Source organism: Channa argus, chromosome 1 (genome assembly GCF_033026475.1).
Source record: "Channa argus isolate prfri chromosome 1, Channa argus male v1.0, whole genome shotgun sequence".
Taxonomy (NCBI): Eukaryota; Metazoa; Chordata; class Actinopteri; order Anabantiformes; family Channidae; genus Channa; species Channa argus.
This window is the reverse complement of record NC_090197.1, coordinates 51,661,335-51,676,512: the sequence shown is the minus strand read 5'-3', so window position 1 is coordinate 51,676,512 and position 15,178 is coordinate 51,661,335. Positions and strand designations below refer to the sequence as shown.

Sequence of the window (15,178 nt, the reverse complement as noted above, 5' to 3'; positions counted from 1 at the left end):
CTTTTTAGCAACCAGTCCTTGCAAAGTCACTTCCTTGCTCCTAATAAGGCTAATTAATTAAGTTACAGTCTGAAATAAGAGTACACCATTTTAAATAGATAAGTCTTAAGTCATTGTTTATTTAGGGATAATAAATCTTTGTTACAAATGTTGCCCCAGAGAGAATTCTAGAGATAGTCGGGTAGTGGAACTAAATGCTCTAGAACCCATGGTAGTCAAACATGTGGTTGATGTGGAAAGAAGAACTTTTGTAGCTCAGTTGTTAAAGGCAGTCATCCATGGACCACAGGGTCAGTGGTTCGATCACTTCAGGCTATATGCCGAAGTGTCTCTGGGCAAGACACTGAACCGCTAACAGCCCGTTCCCCATCCCCAGCTGTGCAGTGCCAGTCCAAGCCCGGTAGAAATTGGGGAGGGTTGCGTCAGGAAGGGCATCTGGCGTAAAAATTGTGCCAAATCAACATGCAGACAATGATCCGCTGTGGCGACACTGAACTCATAGACATGCTGCTAAAGGCTTAGATTGCCGTAGTTGTCTTTCTCCTTCTCTGTCTCCGACTCTCTGTCCCTTTCTGAAGGTGTCCCTGGCTTTGGAGCTGTGTGTTTTCCAGTGTGCAGCTACTGGTTCTATCAACCTGCACAATGTTTTTTGTTGCCATTTTTCTTTTCTCTCCTTACTTTCCACTCACCCCAACCGGTCGAGGCAGATGGCCGCCTGCCCTGAGCCTGGTTCTGCTTGAGGTTTCTTCCGTTAAAGGGCGTTTTTCCCTCTCCACCGTTGCCTAGGGCTTGCTCAAGGAGGAATTGTTGGGTTCTCTCTATACATCTTTATAATCTTGACTTTATTCTGTAAATAACTTTGTTGTGAATTGGCACTATATAAATAAAGTTGAATTGAATTGAAAAAAATTAATTAAAAGTAAGTAAGTGGGTGTAACATGTTGTATGGGGTGGTCTGGCTTATAATACAAGCAACAGATTTCTAAACCAGTTAAGGTTAATGGAGAAGCCCGTGACCCACAAGAATAGCCACAATAGAGTTGTGAATAAAATGTTTAGTTGTATAAAATAGGTTAGGAAGTGAACCAGGTGAGAGGTGCAAGTAATGACAATAGCTGCTAAGTGGTTCAGTAAAATGTTATACAGAACAATTTCAAGGGCTGCACCCAAATCAAGTAAAACAAGAATAGTTAGCAGTCCAACATCAGCAGCCTTCAGTAGATCATTAGGGACCTTGACCAAAGCTGTTTCCCTATTCTTACAATGAAACCCAGACTGAAATGATTAAAACAGATTATTGCAACTAACAAGTATAAACCTGTGTAAACCTGTATATTCTCCAAGATTTTTTAGATCAATGACAAGTGAGAAACTGGCTGAAAGTTATTTCAGTCAGTACCAGGTTTTTTTGAGAACTATGTCAGTGGTTTGAAATGTCCCATAGTAGTCAAAGAACAGTTAATCAGGGTAATGTAGGAAAAAACTCCAGGGACACACACTTTACCCGTTGAGTCAGCAAGGGATCGAGCTGACATGTGGAGCTCTGATTTTGAGATGAGACTTTAACTATCTGATTTCAGTAGTGAGCTTATAGCTAGAGAAACGTAGAGTGGGAGAATTCGTAGAAAACTTAACTGAGGAGCTAAGTGGACATGTCGATACATGTGGTTTGGAAGTAAAGCAGGAGGTTTCAAGATATTCTGAACAGCAGGGAACAGAACTTTGGTGTTGACCTTGCCAGATATAATTAAGTAGCTATAACACATAGATTAGGTGTACAGAGAATCTTTAAAGAAGTGGATGTGTTCAATTTAATTCAACTTTATTTATATAGCACCGAATTTACAACAAAGTCATGCCAAGATAATACAGTCAAAATTATAAAGCTATAGAGAAAAACACAGACAACCTCCCTTGAGCAATCCCTTGTAAACAGTCGACAGGAAAGATACTGTTCTTATCTTTAACGGAAGAAGCCTTTAGCAGAACCGGACTCAGGGTGGGCGGCCATCTGCTTTGACAAACTGTGTAGATGGAAGGATGAGGAGAAAGTTAGTCTATACTTTGATATATATGCACAGCACAATAATGTTAAATTAACTCTGAGAGGGTTACATTTATACTCCTGACATGTTAATTTAACATTTGGTTTCATTTGATAACTCAAAGTGTGTAACTAGCAATACAAGCACACAGCAGTTAATCCTCCTTTGTCCTTTAAGAGAAAAACACAAATACGGGTTTATTTTGTGTAATGGGTCAGAAACTACTTACTCTTAATGACTAAACATATTTTTCTTCCATTTCTGTAACCACACAGTCATCTTTTAAGGGAATCAACAAATAGTCTCATCTGTTTTCTCATCAAATCTTCCTCAGAATAAATATATATTCAGAGTAACACTGTCTAAAACTGTTTGCTGGCCAGAGTCATAAAGTCAGATTACATATAACCCTATATATGTTATAGGGGCACTGGAATTCTGTTCTGTTACCAGTAAATCTTTAACACATTCCTTCACAATCAGTTTTTTTACATGAACCTTAATGTAAGGTACTAGTTTTAGGGTGGGACCCAATAAAGCCCTCGACACAACTACTCAGTTTAAAATAACGTTTATTATAATAGCTAATAGGGTCGGCTGTAGCTCAGTTGGTAAAGGCAGTTGTCCTAAGACCACAGTGGTTCAATCCGTAGCCCTGGCTATATGGGAAAGACACTGAACGCTTAACAGCCCATTCCCATACCCAGCTGTGCAGTGTCAGTCAAAGCCCAGTAGAAACTTTGCCAAATAAACATGCGGACGATGTGGCGAACCTGAACTCACGGGAAAGGACAAAAAAAATACAGAGTGAAATAAAATCTAATAGTTGGCAAAACAGGATGGAGATGTAGTCTAGATGTCGCTAAACCCCAGTTAAAGTCAGTGGGAAGATGAGCAGAGTCTAGAGGAGAAGCAAAGTTCTTATGGGGAAGAGTAGAGTATGGTCCTGTAGACGAATCTTGAGACTTATAGTTCTAGATTCCATGAATCTCTTATGAGACACAAACATGGTTCTTAACATGAGAATTATTACAGTGGATATTTATATTATATATCCTTATATCATATCAATATATATATCCTTGATACTTGATAATGTCTTGGTCCACAAATGGGACACATGAAAAAACCTTGAGTGGATATTCATTTGGTGCAAGTACTTGATACACAGTAACTTGAACACATGATGGATACTAGTCTGAGTTCCACATAGGAGTCTTCTTCTTTTCCTCTGGGCTGTTCCCTTTCAGGGGTCTCCACAGTGAATCATGTGCCTCCATCTAACTCTGTCCTCTGCATCCTCTTCTCCCACACCAACTAACTTCATGTCCTCTCTTACTACATCCATAAATCTCCTCTTTGGTCTTCCTCTAGACCTCCTGCCTGGCAGCTCCAACCTCAGCATCCTTCTACCGATATATTCACAATTTCTTCTCTGAACATGTTCAAAACAACCTCAATCTGGCCTCTCTGACTTTATCTCCAACACATCACATAACTTAGTAAAAACGTAACATGGCATGATCAAAATGTACACATGACGTGGTAAATCTTCTCCTTATAATCCCGTGGTTACAAAGGCTTGTGAAAAACTTGGTCCCTCATGGGCAGATAACAGTGCTCATAATCCTGGTCATTCATTAGGTTAGCAACAGAGAGTCAATAGGGAGCAATTACTCACATAACCAAAATAGCAGCCAGAGTCAGGTCAAAAACGTAGCGTGGTCCAAACCGTAGATGGCAAAGTTGATTCAGATGAATTCTGGAAAGCTGTGGAGAGAAACCAGACAATCTGGCAGCTTGGTGAGGGAACTGAGGAGGTAAATAAACAGGGTGGTGAGAGCAGGTGAAACTATTTGATGGTGATTAGTAAGGCGGGGAAAAAATGTGAGGAACAGGAAGTGGCTGCAAAATAAAAGTCTTGAAGGGGGAAGTGAAGTTGATAATCCTGACACTTAAAACTTAGACTGATCCGGTGCAATATCAAAACCTCCTGTAGTACTCATCAGTTGAAGTTATAATTGTAGTTATCTAATGTTTATGTTTGCAATAAGTTTAATTATGTATGTTATTTATGCACTATGTAGAAACTGGAATATTACTTTGCAGCCATTATTATAATTTAAATAATTATTATATTAATAAATATAATATAAATAATTTATCCCATACTTACCTGGTTACAAACCCCCCATAAAAAGTTTTCCTCCAGAGTCATTGTACATCTTCAATAGAAGGTAAATTCTTCACAGTTTTTACAAATTACTTAGTAGTTAAGCTAAAACTACACTGGAATTATGGTATCACCAGGATTTTGCCATATAAACCTTCATAGTTTATTCACTCGTCCATGGAATCAAATGTTAATCATATAAATTCTGCAGGTACATGACTTCTTAGTAAGGAAGCTGAAACACTGTAAAAGGCCTTTTACAGGCCTATTAGATTCTTGGGATCTTAACATATGGCTCTGCATTACTTACATTCTTACATACAATAAATCTGATTGTCTGACTCTGCATTGTGTTGTGTAGAAAGAAGGACCACACCTTCCAGGACTGTCTTTCAACCACCAACCACAGTTTTGGAGAAACAATACATTAATAGAGTTTATCTTGTACAAATGCTCTCTTCCCTTGTATTATGAGCAGGGAGTCATACCACTGTATGTCTTCAGAAATATTGATTCATTTAACGGGGAAAATAGTGCAAGATGTTAAATAATGAAATCTGGGTCTTCCCTATCAAAGTTTGACGTGTGTCTGCCTTGAATAGAGGAGAGCTCAAAGTAACTAAAGTGCCCATTGTTACCTTCCCCAGCAGGGGTGACCCAACAAAAATCACATATTAAGTTACAGTGTGTGGGGCTAATGTGTAGGAAACTGGAGGCCTATTATCAGGGTTTATGAGTCCACCATCAGGAGAACATTAAACAATAAGAGTGTGCACGGCACATGGTTACAGTTAACAATACAAATGGTGAGAGTTTCCTTCTGCTAAGTGACTCATGGTTACAATTCAAAATGTTACAAAGTTCACACCAAGAGGATCTGACTGCTGCCAGGACAGTTCACAGGGTGTTATGGGGGTAACAGTTACTGAAGGAACAGAGTCACATATTTTTGGTACACAAAATTTAAGGCATGTTATTTTCCAAACAGAAATATAAATAAGTGTAATATTTTTGTTTCTTTTGTCTAGTTTTAAGACTTTAATGAAAACTGTTATAGTAAACAGTGATAGAGACAGTTATAAAGGGTTCACAGCCTTTCACGTGCCACTGTACATGTATGCACATGCTTTTTATTATGTGTTTGTGCTTCATGCTTGCATAATAATACTGTTAATGTCTGAAGCGTGAAGATTCTTTTAATTTCACACCTTGTTGTTAATTTTTCCAGGGAGATGATGGCTTACCTGTATCTGGATGTTGGAATAAAGTAAGTTTAAGAGTTCGATTATGTCTTGGTTTGTTGCTAACAGTAATAAGTCACATTCTGTATGCAAACATTTCTATGAGTGTTGTGTGAAATAATATTTGAACGTGCCTTTTTGCTTTTTCTTGCAGTGATGATAACTCTGGAATGGCTGTTTGATTGTACATAGAATATTTATATATATTTTTTTATTTTTCCCTATTTTGTTATATGTGGACAAAAAACTATTAAATCAAAGCAAACTATTTGTAAAGATTGTTTATTTTAATACATACAGTTATTAATTTCTACATCTATGCATTATTTTGGAATAATTGGATGTGTGTATAATTAATTATTAACTATTAATTAACCTTTATTAGCTATATAACTATTAACTATTAATGCATGATATTTATGCATAATGTGAAGTGGATACTGCTTAAAACTGCTTTATGCTTTTGCTGTCATAGACCATGCTGCACTGAATTGTGGAGTTGGGAAAAAATGTATTCATATTTGGAAAGGTCAATTTATGCTTTTTCTGATAAAGAGCTAAAACTATGTATGAACAAACTTTGCAAGTATAATAATTTAAATTTACTACATGTTTGCAAAAAAAAGGTTTGTACTAGAGATAGATCAATGATGTTGAAACATCTGTCAATATTTTGTTATTGCAGATAAATTGGATTCGGTGTGGTAATGCAATATCACCTTTACATTAAGAATATATTTATATGTGTTGAAATGGTGGAGCCCTGCTTTTAATTCTTACCAACTAGACAATAACTAAAATGTCAGGAATTACTTTCCCAAATGGTGTAAGAGATTACCTAACACTATGGTTAATACATAGAATCATAAAGCACAAAATTATTGCCAATACAATTTTTCCACAACCATTTATGATGAACAGTTCATCATAAATGGTTTTGGAAAAATGTTCTAAATCGAAATGTTTTGTTTACAGGAAAGCGACAGTGTTCACTGAAAAACATTTAGAATGTAGCGTGTTACACAATTTTAAAGCTTTACTTTTTTGCCATTTTACTTTTGGCTAAAAGAACATAAGAAACAAGATGAAAAAAAGAATATAAGAGAAAACAAACAGTTGCAGTAAAAGGTAATCATTAGATAATTTCTGTGTACTTGGTTGAACACTATCAGAAAAAACATGTATTTCATCTGTGGTGTCAAACAGAATGCAGTCACAGGATTAGTATGTACAGTGATAAAGTGTTTTGAACTGTTTCTAAACATGAGACAGGTAAGTTTTTCACAAGTGTGAAGTTGTACAGCTATAATTTTCCAGCTAATTGGAGTTTTGAGCTCCTTTATTTTTAAGGACATTTTCCATAAATGCTAAAACCCAAACTCAGAAATAGATGACTTTACACACTGTTGTAGTGCACTTGTTAGAACTGTTTTAGATCTTTTTGAATTTGATCTATAAATGTTTTGCTCATACTGGTCAGACAAGTAGTTGTCGGTTTATTTTACATTAAAGAATAAATGACAGTTCACACATGCAAAGCATAAGAGTAGATTGAATTTCCTGTAACTTCACCTATTGCACAATATACAGCACAGGATGACCAGCATGCAAAAGTCTAGCAGCTGCTAACCAACAGCCAACCTGTTTGTTCTCTTTCACCACATAGTTATGGAGATTTTTATTAGCAATTGAAGTGCTTTATATTTTTGTTCATTTAGGAAATGTTAAGTCTTTCTAACCTAAAGTTACATAGTTATGGATAGTAGTTGATGATACAGTACAGTAGTTAATTATGTTACATAGTTTCCTGACAGTTTACAGTGAATTTAGAGAGTATTCAGATATTTACAATTTTAATATGTTGCAGCCTGATACGATTGTTCAAATTATTTCTTTATTGTCATTATTCTACACTAAATGTAGAAGTAAAAACACGTTAGAATTGTTGGCACATGCATGAAGAGGAAAAACGAAATATCGCATTAGCCTAAGGATTCAGACTCTTTGACTCTTGAACTTTTGCTCAGATGCCTCCTATTTCTCTTGATTGTTGCTAAGATGTTTCTACACCTTGATTGGAGTCCGCCTGTGGTCAACTAAATTCATTGGACATGATTTGGAAAAACACACCTGTCTATAGAAGGCCTCAGTGACAATGCATACTGTATTAGAGTAAATGCTAATAAGGTCCATGGCCTGCATAACAAAAAGAAGTTTGGCACATCCAGATAGGCCTTAGTAGGCTGCGTGACCAAGAACTCAATGGTCAGTCTGACTGAACTTCAGAGATCTTGTGTGGAGATGGGACAGAAGTTGTTGGTCATTTTGTTCGGCGTTAAAATATGAAATTTTCATAAACCTTTATAATGCAGTTTAAAAGAACTTGGGCCAAAATGTTGTTTTTCAGTTGTTGAGTTAACTAGTAGCATTTTATATGACTAACGCTGCAGTTTATATATAATAATTTTTACCCGAGTTTATTTCTAATGGATGAAGTGTTGACTGCTCGCATCAAAGTGCTAATCCTCGTTGACTTGAACTGTGTTTGCTTCACTGCATGGATTTAAAGAGTTGTTTGATTTTTTTTTTATGACCACATTTGTTGCTGGATGAAAGTAATACATCGATAAAAACATACTTTAAATTTTAAGATATGTATCCAGCTTATGATGTCCAGTGCCATCCAGAGTCCTGCTTTTGTTAGCTACAGTAAGTAGATTGTTTTACAAGGGTCAAATAAATAAAACAGCATCATTTTGTGAACAAGAATTTGGGACCCTAGAACTAATCTGAACCCATGACTACTACACAGCATTTCATTGGAAATAACTTTTGGAAATCCACTGAACATCATAGACTGATGATATATATATTTCTATATGCATTTTAATGTGAAGAGATTAAAGTGTATTCCCACATGTGTTTAAAGGGTCAGCACCCTTTCCAACTGGCTAAGAAGTAGAGCAACCAGAGACTGTCACCGTGAAGTCAAAAAAGGAAACTTGAAGACATTTCAATATATATTTAATGTTTTTTTTTTCCAAAAATGGATTTGCATTTTCAGTGTGTTTCCAGAAGACTGAACACAGGGCCAGTAATGTTTGAGGCAACAGCGACCACATAAACTTCGATAAGGCTAGAAAGTATAGACCTTGCACCATCATACAGTTATAGTTATTTATGGCTGTTTTTATAGGACAATGAGCCACATGGCAATATACATGGTTCATTATGATGTGTGAGCTCTATAACATCTGGTGAAATCAGACATGGCTACTGAGGCACATGCTGTGTTTGATGTAACATCAACTATGAATTTCTGAGAAAAACTACGAAACAAAAGAAGACCTTGGTGATTCCTTCTTGATACTGCCGTTTCAAAAATCCAGTTACCTGCAGACGACTGTGCTGTAAAACGATACTTTGAAACCAGATTTACACTTTTTCCTGTGTGGTCATATGATATTTCTTATATACTTTTTTTGCATTGAGGCATTAAATGACACCACAAATGAATGTTGTAATTGTAAGTATTGTACAATATAAAAAAAGGGTTGTATGTATAAAGTAGTCAGTCTTTGTAAATAGATTGCATAGATGAAACACAATGTTTATTTACAGAATGAGCATAACATTTTTCAAGGGGAAGTATTCATATGCTCATTATGCAGACTCTTGACAAATATTGCTTTTTGACAAATTTACGGCATTTCAGCCTCTTGCTTCAAAACTTTCTTAGGTTTTCTTTTTTTACATATGCCTGCTGCATATGTTATTGACTATATACTTTGTCGCGTGCAGGATGAGAAATGTGTCTCTATTTTTGGACTAATGTCAGCACTGAATTACATTTTTTAGGTAATTTATTAATTTTACTGTCACAAAGGGAGTTGATTTTGGTTGGAAAAAAACTAAATCCCAGGCAACGACGGACTATACTGTTTGCATACAGTATAAGTAAACTGTATATGGAAATAACCTAAATCTGTCCCTTGTCAGCGTGGTGAACACTAAAAACTTTCCTTTTTCAAATGACATGTACAGAAGCATTCCTGATATCATATTTACAGCTGGCTTTGGAAAAGAAAGATACCTGGGTCAAAATGGTGTTTGTGTGTGTGTGTGTGTGTGTGTGTGTGTTTCCAGTTTTTTAACTCACTAGTTTGAAATCAAATTTAATCAAATTATTTTATTGTTTCAGTTTAGTGGATGAGACTAAATTCATGATAACTAAATTCAATACAAAACTTTGTTATTGAAAGTAGCATATACATAATAAAAAGTACACATTTTTGCAAGTATAACTTTACCGTTGTAAGACAGCTCAAAGCAATAAAGCTAAGGCAAAAAGACATAACACAATACAAAAACAAAAGTTTTGTAATTGCAGCTTAATTGAAAGTATTTTTTAGGCACTCGGTTGAAATTTGTGAACTTAAACACTGGGGTTGGTTAAGGTTGGTGTAAGATTGTGGAATGGTTCAGGTATTTTAAAGCTGGCAGTATTACAATCTTTTCCACCAAGCCTGTCCAGTGTCATTAGGTAGCGTTATTAACTGGGGCAAAATGCAAAGCTTTTTTTGTGTAAAAATGCTAATTCAGTTGTCCCACTAAGCTAAACTGAGCTAACTTGGGTCTCTCATTGTAATATAAGTAGCTTTAAAGAACCAGTGAATCATCCTATTAGTACGGACGTGTGTTTATATACATTTAAAACAAATCACAACTTTTACCTAACTCTAACTTTTTTTGGTGTTTTTCTTGCCTGAACCTAACCAGGAAGTGTACTTTTCAGTTAATCTTGGGTTTGTGGTGTAGTAGCCATCCACCCTAACTGGTTCCACTTGCTACTAAAGCGTTTTGAGTACCAATAAGTAGAAAGGCGCTATATAATTTACCATTTCCTTCTAACTATGTTTCAGTTTAAGGATGTAGCACTGCATGTCTTCTTTAAATCAAAAATGCATAGAAACAGAAATCAACCCACTGATTATATTCCCTCCAATAGTATATACAGTTGTATTTTTCTTGCATGGGAAAGTAATTTTTAGCAGTCAGGGATGATCACACATGGTACAACTACTATTTACAGGTTGAATAGTATTTCAAAAAACAGGTTTAACAACCGATTTACTCTGTGATGACTTACAAGTCTAGACCAGATTTGTTTGATGCAATTCTAAAGGGGAAAGTGAACTTGATTGCATTTTGTTCAGACCCATTTATTCATGATTTCACTAAATTACAGTGTGTATTGACCTGTGATTGCAATATCAGTCTAAACTACTAATAATGGAAAGCTGATGGTACAGCTGAAAAGGCATCTGTACCCAGCTGTACTGGGTGTTAAGTTATATATAGATTTTGTTCAACAACCAACAACAAGGGAAATTCTTGTTTTTTTTTTTTTTTTTGGAACAATTGGAATAATTTGGAACAACTGATTTTCAAAACATTAAAGCAAACATCTTTAACATTTTACAATGTTTGGGTTGGCGGTAGATCAGTTGGTAAAGCAATTGTCTACAAACTGCAGGGCTTCTCCTGGCTTTCTCCTACATGGCATGTCTGAGGGCAACTAGACCCCAGTTATCCCTGTTGTGTGCTTCCAGGCTGTAAGTCTTTTTAATAAAAGCTGCAGCAAAAGGACTAATTGTAAATAATTCCAGGTAGTTTCCAATTTTCCAATTTCTTTTTTCACATATGAAATACAGATGCATTTTTGTTAGGTTTGCTTTTTAAAAACAAATTTTCTGTATCTTGTTAACATGTACAAGATACGTTACAGTATAGGAGCAGGATTAAACTAAAGTAATAAGATGTTATTTCTGTATAATGACTTTAAGCAATTTCCTCCATAATTTGCTTCAACTTTGTTTTTTAAATTTTGACTGGTGGATTGTTTCTCATACCTGGGTAATACTATAACCTAGACCTATCTGAATGACCGAATTAAACAGTTGTGAGTCTGAGGTTTGGAACTAGGCTAGGAAGCCATGAGTTTGCCATGAGACCAATGGGGAGGCATTGCACAACCCATTTTCAGTATGCTTGCAGTCAAATAGTTTTTGTAGATTCACCAGCTCTGATTCCAACTCTGTCTCCTACAAATTACATCCCTATACAACTAAACTACAAATGTGTGTATGTCTTTGTAGCGACTGTAAAGACTTAATCATTATATTGCAATAGAAGCTGCAAGGAGGTAATTGGAGAGGCCGGTGGATGTCCATAGTACAGGAATGTCAACCAACAGATGCAAGATTGACTCCTGAATCCTAGTTTGTTCAGGCAAAAAAGATAACGTTAGGGTTAGAGAAAGATTGTGGATGTGTTTAAGAACGATATAATATATTTTGCATAAAATGACTGTCTCTATTACACCAGTACTCGATTTTCCTCCGACCCTAACAAGCTGCTGTAACTACCTACATAACTAACTACAAGCATAAAACACTTTAATAACACTGTAGTCACACGAACTAGGTATCTTACACCAGGATCACACATTACAGCGGTAGACAAAACAGAATATTTGCTCCAAGATTGGATTTTTTCGCGGACAAAAATTCGTTAACTGGTAAAATTTTATTGATATGTTCAGTATCAACGTATTTGCAACTCGCCATTTATGGTTTCTCAGGAAAACATAATCACGTTTGCAGTTTAGTTCTATGAAAATGTAATTTAAAAGAGATTGGGTGAATAAAGACATGTAGTAAAGACATGATACAGCTCTGAAATAATTACATTTCAACATACAGGTAATTCACAGCAAGCAATGACGCTGTTGACTATATATATATAATACACACAATAATACACAAATGCCTCAGCAAATTGCCTCAGAGAGCTCGTCAAGTGAAATGTTAGCACATTCTCCTTTTTAATTAGAGCAGCTAGATAATTTAGGTTAATTTACTTTGTTACTCTTCCTGAATTTGTATTTGCAAAGTAACAATGATAATCAGGAAAAAAAAGTACCTAACCTGCTTTGTTGAACTCTTTTTTTGTTTGTTTTTAAATTGTGTACTTGTCTCTGACTATGGATGAGTGGGCATTATGCATAATTTGCATGCTATTATTTAAGAACCATTATCTACATTTGTTTTATTGCTGTATTGTTAACATAGGTATAACACACATTAGATGTTTTACAGTCAAAAGATATCTAAAAGTTGTGTGACCTTTGATTCCTGTGTTTGCAAACATATACGACATGAGAAAGTTTTCCAAGATTCATCATGGCTGCCAACTAGGTGAACCCACTGGTTCTCAGATAGTAGACAGATAATAGTATTGTTTAGTATTGTTTTAATATTGCTTTTTTTTTTTTTACTTTTCATAATCTAAACAATGTCATCTGTCATTAACGATTGCTGCTGTTCACTTATCAGTAGAAATAAGATTACGCAATTGTCATTGACTGAGAATAAAGAAATTTATTTCCAACTAGGAAGTTTGTAGTTGCATTTCTTTCTCAATACTTTTTCTGCATACATGTATTTAGTTGTTGTTTTGAAACTTTTGTTTTGGACTATAGTAACTGCATTGACACATTTTTGTTATGTTTCATTTTCATTTTGTTGTATTGCTGCCGACCCAACAAATATATTTGCTCACCATCTTGTTATAAAGAGATTAGCTGTCTCATTATGATATACTGTTGTCATTTTTAATATTTACAAAATGTTCATCATATAAAAACATACATTTCTCATTTTTATTATTTGCAGTATCAAGGTAATTTTAACAATGAGATAAAACTCATGAGACAGTAGTCATTGAGTGCATTTACAGGTTACAGTTGGAGAACTCCTTGTATATACGTGTTACCAGTTGTTGTCGCTTTCTCCAGCTGTGCATGTGTGTAACAAATGGCTACACACAGGAACAAGCAGATTTGAGACAAGAATTCATGAAAAGAGAGATGGGTAATGATTGACAATTGATTGACATTTAGATGTTGATTTGTCAGGTTTTCATCTTTGATCCAATACCATTGCTAAACTGATTGGTACCAAATAGTATCTCTCATTTTATATATTCAAGAGCAGACTGGGACTGAAAAACAGCCATAGAATGTATATTCTTATAAATATATATTTTGGTCCAGAAAAACATGTGAGCAGAAACAGTCTGTACCAGAGCTGCCAGGATACAGAAGATGATACATAAGTGTCATGACCACAAGTTCTCACTTCCTGTCCTGGACTTTTATTTTGTAGCCAATTGTCCTGACTTCCTGTTCTCATTGTTTCTCCTAACAGGTCACCTCTCATCATCAACTGATTAGTTTCACCTGTGCTCCTGTCTATTTCAACCCAGCTCTTCTTACAGTTCCCTGACACATTATTTGTATAAGCAGCCTGTAAGGATGAGCCTGGGTTCCCCAGCTGAGGGCAAAGAAAATCATCCAATCGCTGACAAATCAGACAAATCGCTGGACACACAAAAATATTTCCAGACAGCAGGACAGTAGTAAACTGGAGGCTGTCAGTTCACAAAGGGAAATGCCATAAACTATTAAAGGCAAAAAGAGCAGATGCTTCAGTTATCATGCTTTTAGACAATTCCAAAGTCAAACATTCTTATTTGGCACAGATCAAATCAGTTTAACATGGAAATATCTTTCCAAAAGTTATTATTTAGCTACAGTTCACAAATGCAAATGCTATGCAGTATTATAGGCTGAAACTCCTTTGAAGAGTGAAAAAAATCTGATTTTGAAGATGTGTTGTTCTCTGACAATTCCAATAAAAAACTGAAGGAAAAATGTGTGGGTGCTTTTATCCAAAGCACTTTACAATATTGTTTCTCATTCACCCATTCGCACACTCACACACTGATGACTACTATGTAAGGTGCTCACCTGACCCACCAGGAGCAAACACTTCCACACTTAGCAAGGAGTAAGGAGTCAATGAAACACATTTCTAACAAGATTTCTATCCAGTTTTGCAACCTCTATAGGGAGCAGCCAAAATAACGTTTATTTTGTTGTATTTTTCTAATTATAACTAAAGTGTGATTATTATTATAACAACAGAATTTCAGCATTATCGGTAAATCTTAATTAGCCATTTGTACTTAAAAATCCTTTTCTTTAAGCTTGTCATTGAGCACATACCTGATAAGAACAATAAATGCTATCCCCTTGGAAGAAGCAGTGGGTAGCCACAGAGAGCCAACCCCGAGTAGCTGGCTCAAAGACTAGGTGGGCTGGAATTCGATCCTGCAGACCTCTGCATCTCGACTTGATGTTCTCACTGAGATAACGGGTTGCCCTGTTCAAGTTTCCAAAGTTTGGATTTGAGAGATTAAATTTAAGACAACTTTAACAAACTAGTGTAGAGGTGAGAAGGGGTTGGTTATATACAGGACAGGTCACCACTTTATCACATGGATGACACATAAAGACAGAGAACCATTTACAAAATTTAAATGCACCAATTGTGTTAGCCCTTATAAAATAAAATAAAAAAAAGGAGAGTGTCCTTTTCTCTGTTCACATACTAAATCCTGTTACATTCTTTTTACCTAATAATGTGACTATACTAACATATTTTAATACCAAAGTGTTCGTAGCTTAAAGGTTTCTGTGAATGAAGGAATATCTCCTCCTGTCTGTTTATATTAATTGGTGTAGGACCTGGAGCAGGCAGATTATTTATATGGAGGTGATCTTGGTGTTACTATCTTCATCAAAACCCACTGGT

At 35.6% G+C, this 15,178-nt stretch overlaps 1 protein-coding gene across 28 annotated transcripts in view; it reads left to right on the top strand.

Annotated features, from left to right (window-relative positions):
• col13a1 (collagen, type XIII, alpha 1) overlaps positions 1–14,146 on the top strand; it is a 136,909-nt gene extending 122,763 nt beyond the window's left edge. For 15 of the 28 annotated variants that reach the window (XM_067475415.1, XM_067475406.1, XM_067475443.1 and 12 more), the window contains 2 exons: positions 5,447–5,485; positions 8,389–14,144. In XM_067475415.1, coding sequence (XP_067331516.1) covers positions 5,447–5,485; positions 8,389–8,421 — 72 coding nt within the window. In that variant the 3' untranslated portion in view covers positions 8,422–14,144. Of the gene's footprint in view, positions 1–5,446; positions 5,486–5,613; positions 5,728–8,388 lie in introns of those variants that run through there. The other 13 variants (XR_010910659.1, XR_010910639.1, XM_067475493.1 and 10 more) reach the window with 5 other exon arrangements.
• Positions 14,147–15,178: the final 1,032 nt, after the last annotated feature.